Here is a 25,030-nt window from a genome sequence, read left to right on the forward strand (position 1 = left end):
GTCAGCACCTTTACACTAAATAATGTTCTCTGGGTGAGCGCCAGCTCATGCTTTTTATTGGCCTTCTTCCGTTACACACAGGTGTTCGGAGCACGCTAGATAGCTAATTAGCACAGGTGGTCCCTCTGTCTTCCGTCTGTCTTCCGTAAACATGGAGATATGGCCATGTGGGAACATTAACCCTAACCCCATAAAGGTGTGTATCAATTTAACCTTTAGTTTTTTGGAAGTTATTTCTCACTTACAGTATATGAAAGATAAGGTTCCAAAACCATACCTCAAGCGATGCATGTTAATATTCAGACGTAGTGTCGGGACTCTTAACAAAACTCCTCCGTACAGAAGACACCTTCATCCAATGACTCATATGTGTAATGTAATGGAACTGAAAGTCAAGATCAAGCGCTATTGCATCCATAGCTCCATCTATGAATTCAAGAGTGGCTACATTTCCTTTTACACCACACTAAGTGGTGGGGCTGCTGTTGGGCTGAAAAACAGAGTCAGGATTGTGGCTCCAACAGTCATGAGAACACAGTACAGTAGCATCAGCGAAGTAACCTTTGTTTCATAAAATATGTTTTTATATTTTTTGAATGCATTAGACTCTTTGGAATGTAATGGAAGGATTTTAATACTATGATTTACTATAGTAGCTTATAGTGCAAACCACCTACAGTGCCTTCAGAAAATATTCATACTATACCCCTTGACGTATTCCACAATCTGTTGTGTTACAGCCTGAATTCAAAATGGATTAAATAGATGTTCTCTCTCACCCATCTACACACAATACCCCAAAATGACAAAGTGAAAACATGTTTTTAGAAAATTTTGCACATTTATTGAAAATGAAATCTAGAAATATAACAGTATTCACACCCCTGAGTCAATACATGTTAGAATCCCCTTTGGCAGCGATTACAGCTGTGAGTCTTTCTGGGTAAGTCTCTAAGTGTCTTTGCATACCTGGATTGTACAATATTTGCCCATTATTATTTTCAAAATTCTTCAAGCTCTGTCAAATTGGTTGTTGAACATTGCTAGACAACCATTTTCAAGTCTTGTCATAGATTTTCAAGCAGAAAAATTGTAACTCGGCCACATAGGAGCGTTCCCTTTCTTCTTGGTAAGCAACTCCAGTGTGGATTTGGCCTTGTGTTTTAGGTTATTGTCCTGCTGAAAGGTTAATTCATCTCCCAGTGTCTGGTGGAAAGCAGTATGAACCAGGTTTTGCCTGTGCTTAGCGCCATTCTGAAAAACTCCCCAGTCCTTAACGATTACAAGCATACCCATAACATGATGCAGCCACCACTATGCTTGAAAATATGGTGTTGTACTCAGTAATGTGTCGTATTGGATTTGCCCCGAACATAACACTTTGCATTCAGGACATAAAGTGAATTGCTTTGCCACAGTTTTTGTAGTATTACTTTAGTGCCTTCTTGCAAACAGGATGTTTTGGAATATTTGTATTCTGTACATGCTTCCTTTTTTTCACTCTGTCAAGTGGGTTACTATTATTGACTAACTACAGTGTTGTTTATCCATCCTCAGTTTTCTCCTATCACAGCCATTCAACTCTGTAACTGTAACTATAACTTCACCATGCTCAAAAGGATATTCAATATCTGCTTTTTAAATTTGTATCCATCTACCAGTAGGCACACTTCTTTGCGAGGCATTGGAAAACCTCCCTGGTCTTTGTGGTTGAATCTGTGTTTGAAATTCACTGTTCGACTGAGGGACCTTACAGATAATTGTATGTGTGGGGTACAGAGATGAGGTAGTCATTCAACAATCATGTTAAACACTATTATTATTGAGTCTATGCAACTTATTATGTGACTTGTTAAGCACATTTTTACTCATTAAGTTATGTAAGCTTGCCATAACAAAGGGGTTGAATACTTATTGACTCAAGATATTTCAGCTTTTCAATTTTAATTAATTTGTAAAAAATTAGAAAAACAATATTCCATTTTGACATTATGGGGTACTGTGTGCTGTAACACAACAGGCTGTAACACAAAAAAATAGTCTCCCGAGTGGCGCAGTGGTCTAAGGCACTGCATCGCAGTGCTAGCTGTGCCACTAGAGATCCTGGTTCGAATCCAGGCTCTGTCGTAGCCGGCCGCGACCGGGAGACCCATGGGGCGGTGCACAATTGGCCCAGGGTAGGGGAGGCAATGGCCGGCAGGGGATGTAGCTCAGTTGGTAGAGCATGGTGTTTGCAATGCCAGGGTTGTGGGTTCGATAAAATAATGTATGTGCTAACTGTAAGTCGTTCTGGATAAGAGCGTCTGCTAAATGACTAAAATGTGGAAAAAGTCAAGGGGTGTGAATAATTTCTGAAGGCACTGTACCATGCAACCACCTTATCATGGAAATGAGTTGTTACTGATTGTGTGTTTTGTCTGTTTCTCTGCTCAAGATGGCAGATAATTTTAAGGCAAGCCGGAAGCCAGAGTGAGTCGCCATGGCGGCAGGAGTGGCTGCATGGCTTCCCTTTGCCCGGGCAGCAGCTATTGGCTGGATGCCCGTGGCCAACTGCCCCATGCCTGTCGCTCCTAGAGACCACAGAAAGAGACATGACGAGCTGATCATCCTGAACGTGAGTGGACGACGCTTCCAGACCTGGAGGACCACACTGGACCGCTACCCAGACACCCTGCTGGGCAGCTCTGAGAAACAGTTTTTTTACGATGAGGAGACCAAGGAGTATTTCTTCGACCGGGACCCAGACTCCTTCCGCAGCATTCTCAACTTCTACCGGACGGGCAAGTTGCACTATCCTCGCTACGAGTGCATCTCGGCCTACGACGAAGAGCTAACCTTCTTCGGCATCATCCCGGAGATCATCGGCGACTGCTGCTACGAAGAGTACAAGGACCGGAAGCGGGAGAATGCAGAGCGTCTCCAGGACGACCAGGATGACAACAAGGACTGCAAGCTGCCCAACATGACATACAGAGAGACCATGTGGAGGGCCTTTGAGAACCCTCACACCTCCACCATGGCCCTGGTGTTCTACTACGTCACCGGCTTCTTCATCGCTATCTCAGTCCTCACCAACGTGATAGAGACGGTGCCTTGCGGTGCCACGCCTTCCCAGAAGGACATGCCGTGTGGCGAGCGCTATACCATCGCCTTCTTCTGCATGGACACAGCCTGCGTCCTCATCTTCACCGTGGAGTACCTCATGAGACTGTTTGCCGCGCCCAGCCGCTACCAATTTATGCGCAGTGTGATGAGCATCATCGATGTGGTGGCCATCTTTCCCTACTACATCGGCCTGGTGATGACAGACAACGAGGACGTGAGCGGGGCCTTCGTCACGCTTCGAGTGTTCCGTGTGTTCCGCATCTTCAAGTTCTCCCGCCACTCGCAGGGCCTCAGGATCCTGGGGTACACGCTGAAGAGCTGCGCCTCCGAGCTGGGCTTCCTCCTCTTCTCCCTCACCATGGCCATCATCATCTTCGCCACTGTCATGTTCTACGCAGAAAAGGGGTCGTCGTCGACCAAGTTCACCAGCATTCCAGCCTCCTTCTGGTACACCATTGTTACAATGACCACGTTGGGGTAAGTCCTCCTATTTCCCTCTTTATCTCTCTCCCTGTCTCACTTTCTTTCTCTTTCTTGCTTGTGTTCTCTTCCTCGCTTTTTATCTTTCTCCCAATCTCTTTCTCTCTCTCGCTCTTTCTCCCTCTCATTCTCTCAACAGTTTTGGTTCTCTCCCTCCACTTGTGTGGTTCATAAAAATAAGTGTCTTCTGCATTGGAATGATGCATGCTGTCCCCAAGATATCTCAAGAGGGTTCACAAATGTAACCTTCAAATCAGGAGCTCTCACTTACTTGGCATCATCAAATCACAAATACTGACTAATGTTGGGAGTTTTGGCATTCTAAATGTAAAGAAGTCAACCATCCAAGGTTGAATCCAAATAACAAATGTCTTATGAAATGGCTTTTGGTGCCAAAATGCTTGCCTATGGTGTACTGCAAATGTAATACCTCAGGCTATTGTTTGGCGGTTTGTAATGGGTGTCCTGGATATGTTTTCTGCTGTGTGGTGGAAAATGGAATATGGATAAATGCCAACAGCACTGTGCTAAATTTGAAGTTGAAGCATGCATGAAGACAGCTTCCTCACTTCTTCAATAGACTAGTTGGTGTATGATGCTGCTTCTGCTGCCCGTTTGAGTAATGGTGGAGAGCCACCACTACATTTACAGTACCTACCTGACCTACTAGTATAAACTCTCATGACAAAGTGTTTACCTCACTGTAGGCTGGCTGAATGAAGTAGCTCCTGGGAAAGTGTGTTTGTGTGTGTGTGTGTGTGTGTATGTGCACGCACGTGCTTGTGTGCTTGCGTGCATTCGTGCATGTGTGTGCGCTTGCCTGAATGTTTTGCAAGGGTAGTAGGAGATTTGTGTGTCCCTATTATGTCTTCGTCTAGTGTTTTGTGTCTATTGTCATTTCAAAAATGTCCTTAATCTCACAGTAATCCTGGTATGATCTGGAACACATAATCCCAGAAAAAAATCCTTGTAATAACAATTGGGATCCTGAATGCCGGTGAAATGGTTTTTGTTTTTCTTACTGGATTAATTATTGGTTTTAATTTGTTATTTAAAAAAATAACTGTACATTATTTTCAATGTTCCATCTATAGGTACATACAGTATGTAGATGTAATATTTTTTACAACTATTTTCCTTCTATTTACACTTTGGCTGTTTCTGCCGGCTTCTCTTAATCCATCTCCACATTGTGTTAGTCATCGAGAATGACCTCTAACAACCAATGTCTCCCTGGTAGACTGGTGCTGTTAAAGCCTGTCTGATTCTTCACTGGCCAACTAATACAGTAACCTTGATGCTTGTTTAACCAAGCAGCCAGGAAGTCTCTCCAGGAAATAGTGCCAGTGGAAATAGCCGTTCAGCCCTGTTCCTGTTCTGTTCTCTTAAGTACCGACCAGTTGCTTCATGAGTGATTCCTCAAGAAATCAGGACAAAAATATACCAAGATTTGTTGATTTTCCCAAAACATGTTATCCATAGAATGGTCCTTTGTAGGAAGGATTGTTGACATATACTTGACATTTGTATCTAAAAGCATAAAAACATAAAAGCATACAGTTGAAGTCGGAAGTTTACATACACCTTAGACAAATACATGTAGTATTCAGTTTTTCACAATTCCTGACATTTAATCCTAGTAAAAATTCCCTGTCTTTGGTCAGTCAGGATCACCACTTTAGTTTAAGAATGTGAAATTTCAGAATAATAGTAGAGAGAATGATTTATTTCAGCTTTTATTTATTTCATCACATTCCCAGTGGGTCAGAAGTTTACATACACTCAATTAGTATTTGGTAGCATTGCCTTTAAATTGTTTAACTTGGGTCAAATGTTTCAGGTAGCCTTCCACAAGCTTCCCACAATAAGTTGGGTGAATTTTGGCCCATTCCTCCTGACAGAGCTTGTGTAACTGAGTCAGGTTTGTAGGCCTCCTTGCTCGCACACGCTTTTTTTCAGTTCTGCCCACACATTTTCTATAGGATTGAGGTCAGGTCTTTGTGATGGCCAGTCCAATACCTTGACTTTGTTGTCCTTAAGCCATTTTGCCACAACTTTGGAAGTATGCTTGGGGTCATTGTCCATTTGGAAGACCGATTTGCGACCAAGCTTTAACTTCCTGACTGATGTCTTGAGATGTTGCTTCAATATATCCAGATAATTTTCCTTCCTCATGATGCCATCTATTTTGTGAAGTGCACCAGTCCTTCCTGCAGCAATTCACCCCCACAGCATGATGCTGCCACCCCGTGCTTCACGGTTGGGATGCCGTTCTTCGGCTTGCAAGCAACCCCCTTTTTCCTCCAAACATAACGAAGGTCAATATGGCCAAACAGTTCTATTTTTGTTTAATCAGACCAGAGGACATTTCTCCAAAAAGTATGCTCTTTGTCCCCATGTGCAGTTGCAAACCATAGTCTGTCTTTTTTATGGCGGTTTTGGAGCAGTGGCTTCTTCCTTGCTGAGCGGCCTTTCAGGTTATGTCGATATAGGACTCGTTTTACTGTAGATATAGATACTTTCGTACCTGTTTCCTCCAGCATCTTCACAAGGTCCTTTGCTGTTGTTCTGGGATTGATTTGCACTTTTTGCACCAAAGTACGTTCATCTCTAGGAGACAGAACACATCTCCTTCCTGAGCGGTATGACGGCTGCGTGGTCCCATGGTGTTTATACTTACGTATTATTGTTTGTACAGATGAATGTGGTACCTTCAGGCATTTGGAAATTGCTCCCAAAGATGAACCAGACTTGTGGAGGTCTTGTGGAGGCTGATTTATTTTCGTTTTCCCATGATGTCAAGCAAAGATACACTGAATTTGAAGGTAGGCCTTGAAATACATCCACAGGTACAGCTCCAATTGACTCAAATGATGTCAATTAGCCTATCCAAAGCTTCTAAAGCCATGACATCATTTTCTGAAATTTTCCAAGCTGTTTAAAGGCACAGTCAACTTAGTGTATGTAAACTTCTGACCCACTGGAATTGTGATACAGTGAATTATAAGTGAAATAATCTGTCTGTAAAGAATTGTTGGAAAAATTACTTGTGTCAAGCACAAAGTAGATGTCCTAACCGACTTGCCAAAACTATAGTTTGTTAACAAGAAATTTGTGGAGTGGTTGAAAAACAAGTTTTAATGACTCCAACCTAAGTGTATGTAAACATTAGACTTCAACTGTATAAAAACTTTTATTTGCCGCATTTTTCATTATATTGTTGAACATAATATACTCTACGGGCATATCAACATTCCAGAGTGGGATCTCTGCTAGTTAAAAAATGATGGTCCATTTTATACAGAAATATTTGCGTAACTGGCAATGTAGCCAATGACATCCCTCATTTTACTTGTATCATTGCTTATCCTGCAAATCACTAACTGGGGGCAACAATTTTGAGTCAATTTTCCCATTTACTCTATTGGTAATGCTTACAATTGGATCATAACTCTAAAAGTTGCAGAGATCCCACTCTGGAGGAACTTGTGGATACCATTTTTATGTCTCTGTGTCCAGTATGAAGGAAGTTAGAGGTAGTTTCGCAAGCCAATGCTAACTAGCGTTAGCGCAATGACTGGAAGTCTATGGGTATCTGCTAGCATACTATTTTTGCCAAAATCCGAAGTATCCCTTTAAGGTTAAACTCTTTTTTGTATATATGGTATTTGAGTTGCCTGTCTAACAAATAATTTGCTCTCCTCCAAATTTTAAAGAAATGAAAGGTAATTGACGCACACAATCTTCTATAATTTACAGTAAGTGAGGCTTCCCAGTATTACAGAATAGATCACCACGGAAACTCAGTAGTCATTCAACCATCTTGTTCCGACACAGCGTTTCTAAAGCCTGCCACTTTTCTCACCTGCTGAAGGGGCATATGCTCAGGTGATGAGGTCACCTATTTCCCATCTGTCTTTTCAGTTAAGAACCATGGGTGCAAACCAAGCAACCGTCTACCCCCATACACGTCACCAGCAAATCTTCCCATTTAGGTGTTCAGATTAAGGCTTTTGTGGAAGTAGAGATACTGTTGTCTTTTTTATTTCTTCCCCTTATGTTATTGTGGTATTTTTTTTATGTTACTGCAAATGTAATACCACAGGCTATTGTTTGGCGGTTTGTAATGGGTGTCCTGGATATGTTTTCTGCTGTGTGGTGGAAAATGGAATATGGATAAATGCCAACAGCACTGTGCTAAATTTGAAGTTGAAGCATGCATGAAGACAGCTTCCTCACTTCTTCAATAGACTAGTGGGTGTATGTATGATGCTGGTGCCCGTTTGAGTAAAGGTGTTGTTGGATGTAGAATAGAATATAGAATACAGTGTTGATTTAAATGTTTCAACTTTCTCTTATACACACATTTTTCTAGGATTTTAGAAAAACACGGTAGTACAGATATAAAACATGGTAGTACAGATATAAAACATGGTAGTACAGATATAAAACATGGTAGTACAGATATAAAACATGGTAGTACAGATATAAAACATGGTAGTACAGATATTGGGGCGATAATTTGTTAAAGATCTTGGATCCCCAGATTTATAGAGGGGGATAACTTTGGCAACTTTCAAATCTTTAGGAACAATACCAGTTTGCATAGATTTGGTGACAATATACGTTAGAGGCTCAGTGATCGAGGAAGACACTGATTTCACCAAAGTGGCACCAATCACATCATGACCTGCTGCTGATATCTTTAAGTTACTAATTACCTCCATCACCTCCATTTCATCAGGAGGATCAAACTGAATCAGAGAAGGGAAATGTACCTTAATGTAATCCAAGGGATTTCCATCAGTTTTCTAAATTTTATTTGACAGAGAGGAACCCACATTCACAAAAAAGTTATTAAATTCACATGAAATAACATCAGGATCACTATAGGTCTTATTTCTAACAATAAATTGAGATGGGATAGTTGTAGAGGCGTTTTTCTTATTCAACAGTTGATTGATGATTTTGACTTTATATTATTTAAGGATTCTGGAATTTGTTAGTAAAATATATTTTGGGGGATATCCGAAGTAGGTGAGTAAATTTGTTTTATAGTTTTTGTAATTTGCAGAATTCAGGGAAGAGGGATTTGTGAGAAACTTTTTATACAACTTGTTTTTATTAACTGAGGATTTTTCAGAACCCTTCTGAGACTGTATAAATGTGTAAACTGTGTTAAGACAATAAAACCACTAACAGGGAAGATGGGTAGAAAGTGTTGGAGACAAACATTCCATAGTAAGAGGGACCTAGAAACTGCTGAAAGAAACATTCTGTACTGTGGAAAGTCACAGGCCGCCAAAAGGTGGGTGGAGCAAAGTTCCTTTGTGTGAAGGTATATAAAAAGCCTGTGTGTGTTTTTAGTGCCAGAGCTCTCATGAATAAAAAGACTGACCTATCGCAGAACGGGACTTTGTTTAATTTATTATTAAACCAGAGCCTTACACCCTCTGGGAATTATTCAAAGCTTGAGTGATAGTTGAGTTCAACCATTGAGATAACAAAATTCTCGTGACAAATACAGAGTTGAAAGATGTAAGAAAAGTCTGGTAAGCAGACTCCACATCGGCCTGATTATAAAAAATGTCCCATGAAATATCATCAATCAACATCTTAAAGCTCCTACAATTACCTTTCTTAAATATTGTACATTTAATTATACTAATCATTCCCATCTGTTCATTTCCAGCTGCCAAAGAGAAGTGGAAAATTGGAAAGTGGTCAGAAATTTCAGTTTAAAGTATACCTGTATTAGGAACATTATTCAAATAATTTGTAAAAATATTATCAATAAGGATGGCAGATGAACTGGTCAATCTTGGGGGCTTATAGATGAGGGGCTACAGATAGCTGGAGTATAAAGTATTCAAAAAGTCAGATGTCAGTGAGTGGTTCTCACTTTTAAATACATTTATCTTTTACCCAATAGAAAACACATTTTATCTTCATTATTCATCAAATCCAGGGTTGATGCAAGGATATCAATGAAACTACCAATGTCAATAAATTGTGTCATTCCGAACTTTATCCGCATCGTTATATGAAAAAATTTTGTGACTCGAGCGATACCTCGCCGTCCATTCTACAGGTAGCTCCAAAGTAAAGGAGTTAATGAGTGATACAAAGTATATTGAAAGCAGGTGCTTCCAGAAGTTCCAGACACATGTAGAATCTATGCCAAGGCACATTGAAGCTGTTCTGGTGGCTTGTGGTGGCCCAATGCCCTATTAAGACACTTTATGTTGATGTTTCCTTTATTTTGGCCTGTAGTAGCAGGGTACACGGAGGATGGAACAGCTGGATGTGGAAACAGTTTGAGTCTATAATGTTGCGGATAAAGTTTGGAATTGCACAATTTCATGTGTACAACATCTAAAGACCTGCATCACTATACTGAGAGCTTTGCCGTTTCTAAAAGGACATATTGGGTGTTTTTGGAGCGTTTGTTCATGTTTTTTCAGGGCCCCCATACTGCACAACAAGGATAAGGTGTTTATCAAAAACAAGTGAAATCACAAAAAAGTGTTCTGAACCGTTTTATAAAATGCTATTTACATAAAAATAGAAATTTGGTTGTAAAAAATAAAACTTCGCCTTTTAAAGAAGCAATTTGGTTGTGTACTTGTGCGTGCGTGTGTGTGCGTGCGTACATGTGTGTTGTGTGGTGTGTGTTGTGTTGTGTTGTGTGGTGTGAGTGTGCGTGTGTGTGTGTGTGTGTGTGTGTGTGTGTGTATATGTGTGTGTGTGTGTGTGTGTGTGTGTGTGTGAGTGTAAGTGTGTGTGAGAGAGAGAGAGACAGAGAGAGAGAGAGAGAGAGAGAGAGAGAGAGAGAGAGAGAGAGAGAGACAGAGAGAGAGAGAGAGCGAGAGAGAGAGAGATTGCGGAGCCTGACTCCTACGACAACGATGGAGAGCTCTGTTCTACAGGGTGGAATGGAACCATACATCACTGAGTAAGAAAGAGCCCAGTCTGGTTAATAATGCATTGTGTTTTATCATAGAATACAGTAGCTGTAACATCTCTTCAAAAACATACAGCGTTTCTGTCACTGATACCCTCTCTGACACCATTATTGGAAGACATAGTGGGGGATTTACTTCAACGTGTGAATATCATATTTACCAACCAGACTGTATTGTGTTTGCCTATAATCCTGGATGATTAATTTGTAACAAGACTGTTCAATCTCTTCTCTGTCTGGCTCTCCATTTTGCTCTGTTCAGTTTCCTAGACTGTGAAGAAGTTAGAATACATACAGTGCATTCAGAAAGCGTTAAGCCTCAAGTCTTCTTGGGTATGACGCTACAAGCTATGCACACTTGTATTTGGGGAGTTTCTCCCATTCTTCTCTGCAGATCCTCTCGAGCTCTGTCAGGTTGGATGGGGAGCGTCGCTGCACAGCTATTATCAGGTATCTCCAGAGATGTTTGATCGGGTTCAAGGACACTCAAGGTCATTCAGAGACTTGTCCCGATGCCACTCCTGTGTTGTCTTGGCTGTGTGCTTAGGGTCATTGTCCTGTTGAAAGGTGAACCTTCGGCCAAAGTCTGAAGTCCTGAGTGCTCTTGAGCAGGTTTTCAACAAGGATCTCTCTGTACTTTGCTCTGTTCATCTCTGTACTTTGCTCTGTTCATCTTTCCCTCAATCCTGACTAGTCTCCCAGTCCCTGCCACTGAAAAACATCCCCACAACATGATGCTGCCACCACCATGCTTCACCGTAGGGATGGTGCCAGGTTTTCTCCAGACGTGACGCTTGGCATTCAGGCCAAAGAGTTAAATCTTGGTTTCATCAGACCAGAGAATCTTGTTTCTCAAGGACTGAGAGTTCTTTAGGTGCCTTTTGGCAAACTCCAAGCGGGCTGTCATGTGCCTTTTACTGAGGCCTGGCTTCCGTCTGGCCACTCTACTATAAAGGCCTGATTGGTGGAGTGCTGCAGAGATGGTTGTCCTTCTCGAAGGTTCTCCCATCTCCATAGAGGAAGTCTGGAGCTTTGTCAGTGACCATTGGGTTCTTGGTCACCTCCCTGACCAAGGACCTTCTCCCCCGATTGCTCAGTTTGGCTGGGTGGCCAGCTCTAGGAAGAGTGTTGGTGGTTCCAAACTTCTTCCATTTAAGAATGATGGAGGCCACTGTGTTCTTGGGGGCCTTCAATGCTGCAGAAATGTTTTGGTATCCTTCCCCAGATCTGTGCCTCGACACTATCCTGTCTCGGAGCTCTATGGACAATTCCTTCGACCTCATGGCTTGGTTTTTGCTCTGACATGCACTGTCAACTGTGGGACCTTATATAGACAGGTGTGTGCCTTTCCAAATCATGTCCAATCAATTGAATTTACCACAGGTGAACTCTAGTCAAGTTGTAGAAACATCTCAAGGATGATCAATGGAAACAGGATGCACCCGAGCTCAATTTCGAGTCTCATAGCAAAGGGTCTGAATACTTATGTAAATAAGGTATTTCAGTTTTTTATTTTTAATACATTTGCAAAAATGTCTCAAAACCTTTTTTCACTTTGTCATTATGGGGTATTGTGTGTAGATTGATGAGGAAAACATTTAATTTAATCAATTTTAGAATAAGGCTCTAATGTAACACAATTTGGAAAAAGTCAAGGGGTCTGAATACTTTCCGAATGCACTGTATTTAACCTTCTTCAGAATCTCAAACCCCTCCAAGGACAGACTGTCCACCCTCCATCTCAGATCATCCATATTCAGGAATACGCCTGTCCACCTACATCCATGTAACCCATTTGATCTGTTCTCTGTAGCTGACTGCCCACCTCCTCCGTCCCTGTCAGAGAGAAGACAGCGCAGCCTGCTCTGGGTAATGGGGTGTACAGGGGGTGTGATGGGGAATGATGTGAGGGAAGGTAAGGCTGTATAATCACACCTCGGCTACAGAGGAACAGGGCTGTTAAATCAACCTCAGGTGGCTGATAAAAGGATCTCAATTGAATCCCAGCAAGAGCAGCTCCCATCTGCCTGCCTGATAGATAGATTCCCAGCCATTGGCAGCCAGCAGCAGCAGCGGGACTGGACCCAAAATATTGATGGGGATGGAGGAAGCCCTTTCTCTTATCTTTCCCCCTCTCTCCCAACCCCAAGTGGTTCCCAGGGGGGAGTGTGGCTTTTTTGGGCCCATCAACAGGGTGATATCTGTTTAGAAATGCAATCGAGGGGAGTGGGGAGCAATCGTTTTACCTGAGCACAGATGACGAGGCACAGGCAGGCCAGGGACAAGAGGTTCACTGGGTTGTGTCATTGACTCCCCAAAACAATAACCTAATAATGAGTGCTATATTAATAATGAGGTGTGCTGTGAACTACACTGACTCTGGTGTTATAATTAGTCTGATTCTCCCAGTTGTAAAGTCCTGAACCTGTGGCAGAGCAGCAGAAGTGAGAGGAATGTTGTTATGCATGTAGGTCATGTTCCCATCTGCCTTAATCAATGGCTATATATAATCTGCTTCAGAGAGACGTTTAGCCCTCTCTCCTGTGTTGAGCGTCTTTCTGAGACATTTAAAGCAACAAGGTATCACGTCTCACTTCAGTACTCAACGTTTGTCCAGGGGGAGGATAAACTTAATATTTTGACAGTTAAGTTTAGGCATTCATTCCGACTGGTTAAGGTAAGGTTTAAGGTTTGGGATAGGGTTAAAACAGAATCTGCGATCCTCGTAGCCAGATCCCACTTGATGGTAATAGAGCCCCACAGTGGAGGTGTCATAATACCCATAAAACCTAGTGGTCAAACAGGGAAATGGTTCCAATCGTTTTTCCACTATTCATTTTTCCCATAATGAATTTTAGGAACACTTAAAGTAAGGGCTGTGTTTCGTGTTGGCTTACCCTGGCATGACGTTTTGTTTTGACAAGGTGACTTTTATCAATATATTATTTTATCAACACACACACACTTTCTCACCTCTGTGTTTTTCCCTACCAAGTCTCAGTAACACCCAGTGTGTACCTTCAACAATAAAGAGCGTCGCCTCCCGAGTGGCGCAGCGGTCCCAGGCTGTGTCACAACCAGCCGTGACCGGGAGTCCCATAGGGCGGTGCACAATTGGCCCAGTGTCGTCCGGGTTAGGTTTGGCCGGGTGGCTTTACTTGGCTCATCGCGCTCTAGCGTCTCCTTGTGGCCGGCCGGGCGCCTGCAGGCTGACTTCGGTTGTCAGTTGAACGGTGTTTCCTCCGACACATTGGTGCAGCTGGCTTCCGGGTTAAGCGAGCAGGTGTTAAGAAGCAGCACGGCTTGGCGGGTCATGTTTCAGATGACTCATGACTCAACCTTCGCCTCTCCTGAGCCCGTTGGGGAGTTGCAGCGATGAGACAAGATCGTAATTAGATTGCAATTGGATATCACGAAAAAGGGGGTAAAATTACACCAAAAATATATATATAGTGTCGTCTTCCACCAGAGACGGGTGGCATGCTGCGTCTGTCTGGCTCCCAGACTGGGTTCTACGTCACTCATAGATGTTTTGTTTATGCAAATGAAGTTAATTGCCTTTTTGGACCATTGATCCCCATGGCACTGAGACACTGAGCTGAGTAAACGTGACAGCCTTTAGCCAGGGGTGAGGAAAGAAAACCAATAATCTCATGGTTAGTTATGATGAAAGCCAACATGGCTAGGGCATGAATGAAGTGGAATCAAAGGGAATGAGTGAGTGGAAATAGAAGGCGGAAGGTGTGGATTGGTCAAAGGCAATCTGTGAATGGCTTTATTTCTTTCATGTCTTCTTGAACGCTATTGGTAAATAATTCAGTGTATCAATAGCTAGATGAAACACATTGTTTTATAAGCACAAGGAAGAAGTTTCACCCTGATCATCAGGGGGATGGGACAAAGCTAAATGATCCTCAATGGCAACCTGCCTTCAAATGGAATTAATGGTGTGTTTTGCTGCCCTACAGCCTTGCGGATCAGAATGAGCAAGCCTAGTAGGAAATAAAAAATATCCTCTTTATCTGGCCAAGAAACTTGGAGCCAATTTCCCAACACAGGGCTCTTTAATGGGGACCATTCTAATGGTAGCTGTGGAATTTAATTTAGCTCAGTCGGAGGTTCATTTAGCACCTTAAACTAATTTTAAAATAATTATACTTCCCGACGATAGCCGTGTCTGTCTGGAATCTTTAACGACCTGTAGCCTGCTGCTCTTCACTGTCTCCTCACTCAGGCTTGGCGCAATGGACCTAGGCCTTATAGACCTTACCATACACACATACACACACACATACACACACACACACACACACACCTGCCATCCCCTCCGTCACCATGCTGTCAGGCGGCCAAAGAAGAGGTCAGCAATTTCTATTAACATGCCAGGACATTTTCATATTTGGAACGTCAACATAATATAGAATTCTATGGTCACAAAATACATATTGACCATAGTCAGCTTATAGGTAATACAGTTCATATGCATTGATGTACTTCACAAAGGTACCATACCTGTGGTACCAACATGCCACTGTACATGCCATGGTAAAAGCACCAGCAGGTTGGCCTCCATAGCTACCTCCTCCATCCGTTTACAGTGTCTGATCCTAAGCCATGAGTCTGTGAGAGACGAGACAGGGTTAATGTATTCAGATTGCAGCTGGAGGTAATGAGGGCTTGCTTTGCGTTTCATGCAGAGTTGGGCCAGAGACCGATGGATGTGCAAACCTTCAGTGAGAATGAATGGGCAACGTTTCCATCTCCTCAAAAGTATATCTGCCGTTGCGAATGTTAGACTCCACTCTGTGAGGCACATCGATCTGCAGGTTGAACATGGTAAAGCCGAAATGTCTGTGTACGCTATCCCTGATGCAGTAAAACATTTTAAACATTGAATAATTAAGTAAGCTTTATGCAACATTTTTGAGTGCGAACCCATTACACCTCTTCGTTTGAATGAATGTAAGATCAGATGTGCTCTCACTGTAGATGCTTGTTTACATTTACATTTACATTGGCTTGGTGAAATAGGCAGAGGTCATGCCAGAGACTGGGATGAAGGAGGGAGTTAACTGTACTGTAAACAGCCAGATGGGGATCAATTATATTCCCATTCAGTCAGTTCAGCAAGATAAATTGAAATCCAATGAACTGATATTCAATTTATCAATTGAAATCATCCATTATTTTTTTGAGTGGACTGTTCAATTCATGAAGAACTTCCTGGAGTTGAAATTGAATTGAGCCCAACCCTGGCTTTTTCCCCTCAATATGTTGATGTTATAGCATCAAGCACCTTGAATTGCACGCTTTCCCCAAAACAGGCAGACTATTTTCAGTTGGAGTCTTATCTTTCCTAACAGCTGGCAGGGGTCAGCCCAGGTACAGAGAAGGTAGAAACCTGGTAACCTCCCGTCTGCTACAGTATGGAGAAGCATACGGACTGAGCTAGGGAGCTAGCCTGAAGGAACCTTCAGGTTTCATAAAAAAATTGTTGTCAGGTAAACTAAAATAAACTAGATGTTTTGTTGTTTATAGCAGGGGTGATAACTGTTAGTGAGATCTATCAATGTAAAGTGGTAATGAAAAGGACTGAAAACTATTGGGTCTCTTTCCATCTCTCAGGGCCAAATCCTCATTTGAGAAACACATGCACAACACACATATTTGTGCACATCTTTATGCAATTTGTGCAAGTTTTGTGAGCATTTTTAAAGTTATGATTTCACTCTCAGATTGATTTATATATTTTATTTATTTATTTAACCTTTATTTAACCAGGTAAGCCAGTTGAGAACAAGTTCTCATTTACAACTGGCCACGATAAAGCTGTGTCAAATTCCTAATCAACACAGCACACCCCGATAAACCAAAACTCATCTTTGAAGAGAACAAATATGCACTGCTATGCACTAAGGCAATTTTAATTTCCCCCCTGTAGATTGAACTGTATCAGTGTAATGCATTATGTATATTCATAAATCCATTTACAAGCTTTTTAATACAGTTCCAAAACTGTTCTCATCCATCCCAAGGGTACATTACATGGATAGGTGATTGTAGTGTGTGCAATTACTTATTGCTTCTCTGCTCAGCCTTGTTTATGTGTTTACCTCTGCCTCTGGTGCATATGCCTACCTGATGTTGTTATATGCTGCCGGCATGTTTATTTATGGTGAGCTTATGGCCTTCCACTACCATCATAAATGCAGCCAGAGAGTGAAGTCATCAGCTGAGTTGCTGTAAAATATCAATTTATATGTAGAATTTTGCATATGTAAAATGTATTGTTTTTTTCCTCTATCATTCAAATAAGGTGAGTTTTTTTTAAATGGCAAAATGGAGATGATGATGTGGCTCGTTGTCATTTGACCATTCATGGTCAAGCATTAAGATATGTGAACAGTAATGGCCTTTCTGATTGGATCAGACTAGTGTTCTTGGCCAATCAATTGATAGATTTTTCTAGAGTAGACAAAGACCATAATATCTGCCATCTGTCAGTTGGCACTGGAGATTTTGACTATTAGAATTAGTTGATTATGTTGTTTAGGATATGTCTTGTGGTATATTAGGATCCATAGCTATTGCAATTCAAGTGTTTACAAACTTATTGGATAAGTGCTGGCAGCTACATTTCAGGTTGCTTCCTAACAACAAGTAGTTGAGATGGTGAAAGTGGACTGAGGCTAGTATTCCATCAAACATGCACTGAGAGAAACTGAGAAAGCAGAGAAAACATGAAGATCAGTATTTACATCACATAGACAGGTTCCTACCTTCCAGGCCACATGAAGCCTCAATCTGCCATCTCAATATTCTCCACAGTACATTGAATTAACAGCGTTGTTAATGTATATGCCAATGATATAGATATTTCCAGTATGACCCTTGTGTCTCTGAGGCTCTCTAGTTTCTCAGGCGAGTTATTCCTCCAGAAGATACTGCTTGTTGGCTTTGTTCATCACGACACAGTCCTGTGAAGACACTGTAACAATACTGCTAGCTAGTGCTGCATGGCTAATGGGTGTCTGGCAGGATCTCTGTGCTGATTAGATCAATCTCCACACAACAGACAAGGAGACTTTTAGCTTTACATTTACATTTTTAGTCATTTAGCAGACGCTCTTATCCAGAGCGACTTACAGGAGCAATTAGGGCTAAGTGCCTTGCTCAAGGGCACATCGACAGATTTTTCACCTAGTCGGCTCAGGGATTAGAACCAGCGACCTTTCGGTTACTGGCACAACGCTCTTAACCACTGCCGCCCTAGCTCCCATCACTTAGATTTTTCATCCATGTTGATATTTCTCTATCTACGTTTGTTACCGTAGCCCACAACAGACTGGCTCATTACTGGGTATGCTCTTCTATATTCTTTGTAATGTGGAATATTGAAAAATATGGTTTAAGTCTTGCATTAGAAAGCTATGAAAGTCAGACACATGAAGGTATGTCCAATTTTGTATATGAAATCATGAAAGCTCAATTTCTTTTACATTTTCACTCACCCAAGTAAAAGGTATCGTTTGACAAGGTAGATTGGCCGGGCTCCATCCATTCTCATGACTACTTCAGGGAGCCTGAAGAAGGAATTTCTTAGACTACATCTTCTTTGTATAAAATCATATCTTAGTGGCACTTGCTGCTGTGGGACCAAATAATATGTTAATATAAATATTCATTGCTGTTGAGGAGGACACAGGTGTCACTGTCATCTTATGCTGCCTGAAGCGTTGATGCTTTCAGTCTTAACTAGTTGGCTGTTATTGTCACGATCGTCTAAGGAAAAGGACCAAGGCGCAGCGTTGAATGTGAACATATTTATTTAATTTGATGATCACACGATCAAAACAACAAAAGGACGACGTGATAGTCAATGGTCATACACTAACCAAAATACGAACAAGAAACCACAAACAAAGTGAAAGACAGACAGTTAAATATGGCTCCCAATCAGAGACAACCAGCTGACACTCGTTGCCTCTGATTGGGAGTCACTCAGGCCAACATAGAAATATAAACATAGAATTACACACCCTGGCTCAACATAACAGTGTCCCCAGAGCCAGGGCGTGACAGTACCCCCCCCAACCAAACACAACAGGGGAGGGACCGGGTGGGCACTCCGCCTAGGCGGCGGATCCGGCTCCGGACATGACCCCCACTCCTTCTCTAACCCCCCAAAGTACCCCTGGTCCGGTCTGGCCCTGCTGACCAGAGCTGAACTGAACACTGGTGGAGCCACTGGTGGAGCGGATTGCTCTAGCTCCGGCGTGACGCAGCACCTGACCGGTGCCGGACCCGCCACCGGTGGAACAGGCACGGGCCGTGCCGGACTGACGACGCACACCACTGGCTTGGTGTGGGGAGCAGGAGCGGAGAAGCGCACCACTGACTTGGTGCGGGGAGCTTGGATGGGCCGGACTGGGCTGGCGACGCGCACCACAGACTTGGTGCGGAGAGCAGGAACGGGCCGGACAGGGCTGACGAAACGCACCACAGACTTGGTGCGGGGAGCAGGAATGGGCCGGACTGGGCTGGCGACGCGCACCACAGACTTGGTGCGGAGAGCAGGAATGGGCCGGGCCGAGCTGGCGATGCGCACCGTAGACTTGGTGCGAGTGGCAGGAACAGGCCGGACCGTACTGGGAACACACACCACTGGCCCTACGTGGGGATCAGGAACAGGCCGGACCGGACTGGCAACACACGCCAGTACCTCTCGCCGTGCCTCTATATCTTCCACCCCCTCTTCGACCAGTGGCCCCCGTAACCTGGCGGCCTCCTCTGCCAATCCGCTGGGCCGCTCTGCCGCGGTCTCCTGCTGGCCCGTCGTCCACGGCGTTAGCCCCCCCCTAAAAGTTTTCTGGGCGTTTCTCCTACCCATGGACCAGGTCTCCATGTCCCTCGCCAGCCTTTCGCCCTCCTGCCACAACGTCAAGCCCTTCTCTTCCTCACTCGGCTTGACCCAGTCGAGGAGGCGAAGGAGATCTGTTAGGGATCTCCCTGGCGATGGCTCCTGGACACGCTGCTTGGTCACATCTTGGTGGTTTCTTCTGTCACGATCGTCTAAGGAAAAGGACCAAGGCGCAGCGTTGAATGTGAACATATTTATTTAATTTGATGATCACACGATCAAAACAACAAAAGGACGACGTGATAGTCAATGGTCATACACTAACCAAAATACGAACAAGAAACCACAAACACAAAGTGAAAGACAGACAGTTAAATATGGCTCCCAATCAGAGACAACCAGCTGACACTCGTTGCCTCTGATTGGGAGTCACTCAGGCCAACATAGAAATATAAACATAGAATTACACACCCTGGCTCAACATAACAGTGTCCCCAGAGCCAGGGCGTGACAGTTATACTAGATGGCCGCTCATCTGGCGAGCGTGATTGATGAAAACCTGGGGCACAGACGGCAACCTGACATTTATTTTATTTGTTTTAATTTTGTACCTTTATTTAACTAGGCAAGTCCGTTAAAAACCAATTCTTATTTACAATGACGGCCTACACCGGCCAAACCCGGACAACGCTGGGCCAATTGTGCGCCACCCTATGGGACTCCCAATCACGGCCGGTTGTGATACAGCCTGGAATCGAACCAGGGGGTCTGTAGTCACGCCTCAAGCACTGAGATGCAGTGCCTTAAACCGCTGGCAATTATTTTGCTTAATCACAATCTACTTACTCAGGTGGGTAAATTCAATCAAAGTTTGAACGGAGATGGTCGACACAAAACAATTATGTCACACTGAGGCCCATCACATTACCTTATGGAAATGTAGTTTTTGATGCAATGACACAAAGCCTTCCTCAAAAAAGCCTAATCTCATTTCTATAAAAGCAGCAATGGAAAAGAGACAGACATTGCTTGCCATTTGCCTGTTCCTTATAATAGACTTGCAATTCTGTTTTAGAACTGACTTTTTCCACTCAACCCAATAAGTTACATGACCTTGGTATGGGATCCATTCAGCATGTGGAATGTCCATGAGATTGTCTGAAACCTCATCTGCCCATTTCCAGCAGTACTGGAGACAAATATCCCTCTCTCATCTCTGTGCTCCCATCAGCTGAGCAGATTCCCTCAATGTCAAAAGTGTTGCCATGGACAACCACCCCAGGAAACACTTTGCATACACTCATAACCAGCAGAGAATCTAGTAGGGAATTTGTCACGCTCTGGCTCCGGGAATCTGTATGTTGAGCCAGGGTGTGTTCGTTTCTTTGTGTTCTGTTTCTTGGTTGGGTTGTTCTAGGTTGTTGTATTTCTTTGTTTGAGTGACTCCCAATCAGAGGTAACGAGTGTCAGCTGTTGGCTCGTTGTCTCTGATTGGGAGCCATATTTAAACTGTCTGTTTTCACCTTGTGTTTGTGGGTTTTTGTTCCTTGTCAGTCATTGTCACTGTGGACTTCACGAATCGTTATTGTTTTGTTGTTTCGTGTTTCGCTTTAATTAAATAAAGCATCATGTTCGTGCAACACGCTGCGCTTTGGTCTACTCCTTTCCAAGACGATCGTGACAGAAAAACCCACCATACAACGACCAAGCAGCGTGTCCAGGAACACACGCAGGAGGTGACTCTGGTGGATGTCCTCCTCGGTTGGGGGCAGATTACCGAGGAGGAGGCCGTCCGGTACCGGAGGGCTATGAAGGGGGAGACCCAGGCAGGAGAGGAGCAGCGGCGTCAGCAGTGCCATCGTCGGACGGACGAGAGGCACCCCCAATAATTTTTTAGGGGGGGGCACACGGCATGGGCGACTGGGCAGCAGGAGGCTGCCACAGGGCGAAATAGGAGAAGAGGAGAGAAGGCCACCGGGTTTTGGGGGCCAGAAGGCAGGTTGGCGGAGCCTGGATGGAGAGCAGAGCCAACTCCCCGTACTCAGGCATGGCAGCATGAGACTGGGCAGGTTCCGCGGTATGCGGAGCTGCGCACTGTGCCACGAGCGGTCCGGCATAGTCCGGTACGTCCTGTGCGAGCACCCCGCACGTGTTGTGCGAAGGTGGGCATGCAGCCAGGACGGAGTGTGCCGGCTCAGCGCTCGGGGCCTCCAGTGCCTCTCCTCGGTCCCGGATATCCTGCACCAGTATCACGTGCTGTTATGCCAGTACGGGTACACAGCCCTGTACGTCCTGTGCTGATGCCTCACACAGAGTGTGTGAAGGTAGGCATTCAGCCAGGACGGGTTGTGGCAGCTCTTCACTCCAGGTCTCCTATCCGTCTCCATAGCCCAGTTCGGCCTGTCCCTGCTCCACGCACCAAACCTACGGTGTGCGTCGCCAGCCCAGCCCGGCCTGTTCCTGCTCCACGCACCAAGCCTACGGTGTGCGTCGCCAGCCCAGCCCGGCCTGTTCCTGCTCCACGCACCAAGTCTACGGTGTGCGTCACCAGCCCTGCCCGGCCTGTTCCTGCTCCACACGCCAAACCTACGGTGTGCGTAGCCAGCCCAGCCCGGCCTGTTCCTGCTCCACGCACCAAGTCTACGGTGTGCGTCGACAGCCCTGCCCGGCCTGTTCCTGCTCCACGCACCAAGTCTACGGTGTGCGTCGACAGCCCTGCCCGGCCTGTTCCTGCTCCACGCGCCAAACCTACGGTGTGCGTCGCCAGCCCAGCCCGGCCTGTTCCTGCTCCACGCACCAAGTCTACGGTGTGCGTCGACAGCCCTGCCCGGCCTGTTCCTGCTCCACGCACCAAGTCTACGGTGTGCGTCGCCAGCCCTGTCCGGCCTGTCCCTGCTCCACGCACCAAGCCTACGGTGTGCGTCGTCAGCCTGGTCCAGCCCGTTCCTGCCACTCGCACCAAGCCAGGGGTGCGAGTCGTCAGCCTGGTCCAGCCCGTTCCTGCCACTCGCACCAAGCCAGGGGTGCGAGTCGTCAGCCTGGTTCAGCCCGTTCCTGCTACTCGCACCAAGCCCGGGGTGCGAGTCGTCAGCCTGGTAAGACCGGTCAGCTGCTCCACAACGGAGCGTAAGCAATCCGCTCCGTCATTGTCCAGTCCAGATCCAGCCAGCGGGGTCAGACCGGACCAGGGGCGCTATGGGGGGTTGTTTGGAGGGTGGTGGGCAAGGCCGGGGCCAGAACCGCCGCCGAGGAGGTATGCCCGCCCAGCCCTCCCTTGTTTAGCCCTTATTGAGGCGCGGTCGCAGTCCGCGCCTTTAGGGGGGGGGTACTGTCACGCTCTGGCTCCGGGACTCTGTATGTTGAGCCAGGGTGTGTTCGTTTCTTTGTGTTCTGTTTCTTGGTTGGGTTGTTCTAGGTTGTTGTATTTCTTTGTTTGAGTGACTCCCAATTAGAGGTAACGAGTGTCAGCTGTTGTCTCTGATTGGGAGCCATATTTAAACTGTCTGTTTTCACCTTGTGTTTGTGGGTTTTTGTTCCTTGTCAGTCATTGTCACTGTGGACTTCACGAATCGTTATTTGTTTTGTTGTTTCGTGTTTCGCTTTAATTAAATAAAGCATCATGTTCGTGCAACACGCTGCGCTTTGGTCTACTCCTTTCCAAGACGATCGTGACAGAATTGTGGCTGATTTAAGGATGAAACCCATTTGTGTGTTCAAGTATTGAGTCATGGTGTCCAGACCTGGGCAGAAAATAGTTGTATTTTTCAGTTTATTTGAAAATACCAACTTTTCAAATACTTGAGGTAGTTGAATATAGTTTATATAGAGTTTGAACTAAAAGGCAACTATTTTCATTGATTTTCAAATAAAGGTCTCAGAAAAACAAATCATTTTTGAAAGTATTTTGAATCCAAGTAATATTTGAAAGTATTTGAATATATGCAAGTTATACTTAAAAAAAATATATATATATGATGAAGAACCAAAAACTACAACAGTTAGTTGAATTAGTCTAAATATATGATGATCATAAGCACATGGTTTGGAGGGTTCTTAGATATGAATCTTAATATAGCCTATAGCCTAGAATTAAATAGAGGGGGATATGGAATCTCTTCAAAATGAATAACAAATATATGTTAATAATGAGTGAGACATAAGGTAATACAGTAACACTTGACATCAAGTTCTTATACATACAGTGGGGAGAACAAGTATTTGATACACTGCCGATTTTGCAGGTTTTCCTACTTACAAAGCATGTAGAGGTCTGTAATTTTTTATCATAGGTACACTTCAACTGTGAGAGACGGAATCTAAAACAAAAATCCAGAAAATCACATTGTATGATTTTTAAGTAATTAATTTGCATTTTATTGCATGACATAAGTATTTGATACATCAGAAAAGCAGAACTTAATATTTGGTACAGAAACCTTTGTTTGCTTTTACAGAGATCATACGTTTCCTGTAGGTCTTGACCAGGTTTGCACACACTGCAGCAGGGATTTTGGCCCACTCCTCCATACAGACCTTCTCCAGATCCTTCAGGTTTCGGGGCTGTCGCTGGGCAATACAGACTTTCAGCTCCCTCCAAAGATTTTCTATTGGGTTCAGGTCTGGAGACTGGCTAGGCCACTCCAGGACCTTGAGATGCTTCTTACGGAGCCACTCCTTAGTTGCCCTGGCTGTGTGTTTCGGGTCGTTGTCATGCTGGAAGACCCAGCCACAATCCATCTTCAATAATCTTACTGAGGGAAGGAGGTTGTTGGCCAAGATCTCGCGATACATGACCCCATCCATCCTCCCCTCAATACGGTGCAGTCGTCCTGTCCCCTTTGCAGAAAAGCATCCCCAAAGAATGATGTTTCCACCTCCATGCTTCACGGTTGGGATGGTGTTCTTGGGGTTGTACTCATCCTTCTTCTTCCTCCAAACACGGCGAGTGGAGTTTAGACCAAAAAGCTCAATTTTTGTCTCATCAGACCACATGACCTTCTCCCATTCCTCCTCTGGATCATCCAGATGGTCATTGGCAAACTTCAGATGGGCCTGGACATGCGCTGGCTTGAGCAGGGTGACCTTGCGTGCGCTGCATGATTTTTATCCATGACGGCGTAGTGTGTTAGTAATGGTTTCTTTGAGACTGTGGTCCCAGCTCTCTTCAGGTCATTGACCAGGTCCTGCCGTGTAGTTCTGGGCTGATCCCTCACCTTCCTCATGATCATTTATGCCCCACGAGGTGAGATCTTGAATGGAGCCCCAGACCAAGGGTGATTGACCGTCATCTTGAACTTCGTCCATTTTCTAATAATTGCGCCAACAGTTGTTGCCTTCTCACCAAGATGCTTGCCTATTGTCCTGTAGCCCATCCCAGCCTTGTGCAGGTCTACAATTTTATCCCTGATGTCCTTACACAGCTCTCTGGTCTTGGCCATTGTGGAGAGGTAGGAGTCTGTTTGATTGAGTGTGTGGACAGGTGTATTTTATACAGGTAACGAGTTCAAACAGGTGCAGTTAATACAGGTAATGAGTGGAGAACAGGAGGGCTTCTTAAAGAAAAACTAACAGGTCTGTGAGAGCTGGAATTCTTACTGGTTGGTAGGTGATCAAATACTTAT

General features: G+C 44.3%; 1 protein-coding gene across 1 annotated transcript in view; it reads left to right on the forward strand.

Moving 5' to 3' along the window:
- Positions 1 to 2,479: 2,479 nt before the first annotated feature.
- The window catches only part of LOC311133539 (A-type voltage-gated potassium channel KCND3-like), a gene marked incomplete at both ends in the record, with an annotated part of 140,990 nt that continues 118,439 nt past the window's right edge, over positions 2,480 to 25,030 (forward strand). The window contains one exon of the mRNA XM_084167044.1: positions 2,480 to 3,582. Within this exon, the coding sequence (XP_084023170.1) occupies positions 2,480 to 3,582 (1,103 nt within the window). The remainder of the gene's footprint in view (positions 3,583 to 25,030) is intronic.

Source organism: Coregonus lavaretus, assembly GCF_964263955.1.
Source record: "Coregonus lavaretus genome assembly, chromosome: 8".
Classification (NCBI taxonomy): Eukaryota; Metazoa; Chordata; class Actinopteri; order Salmoniformes; family Salmonidae; genus Coregonus; species Coregonus lavaretus.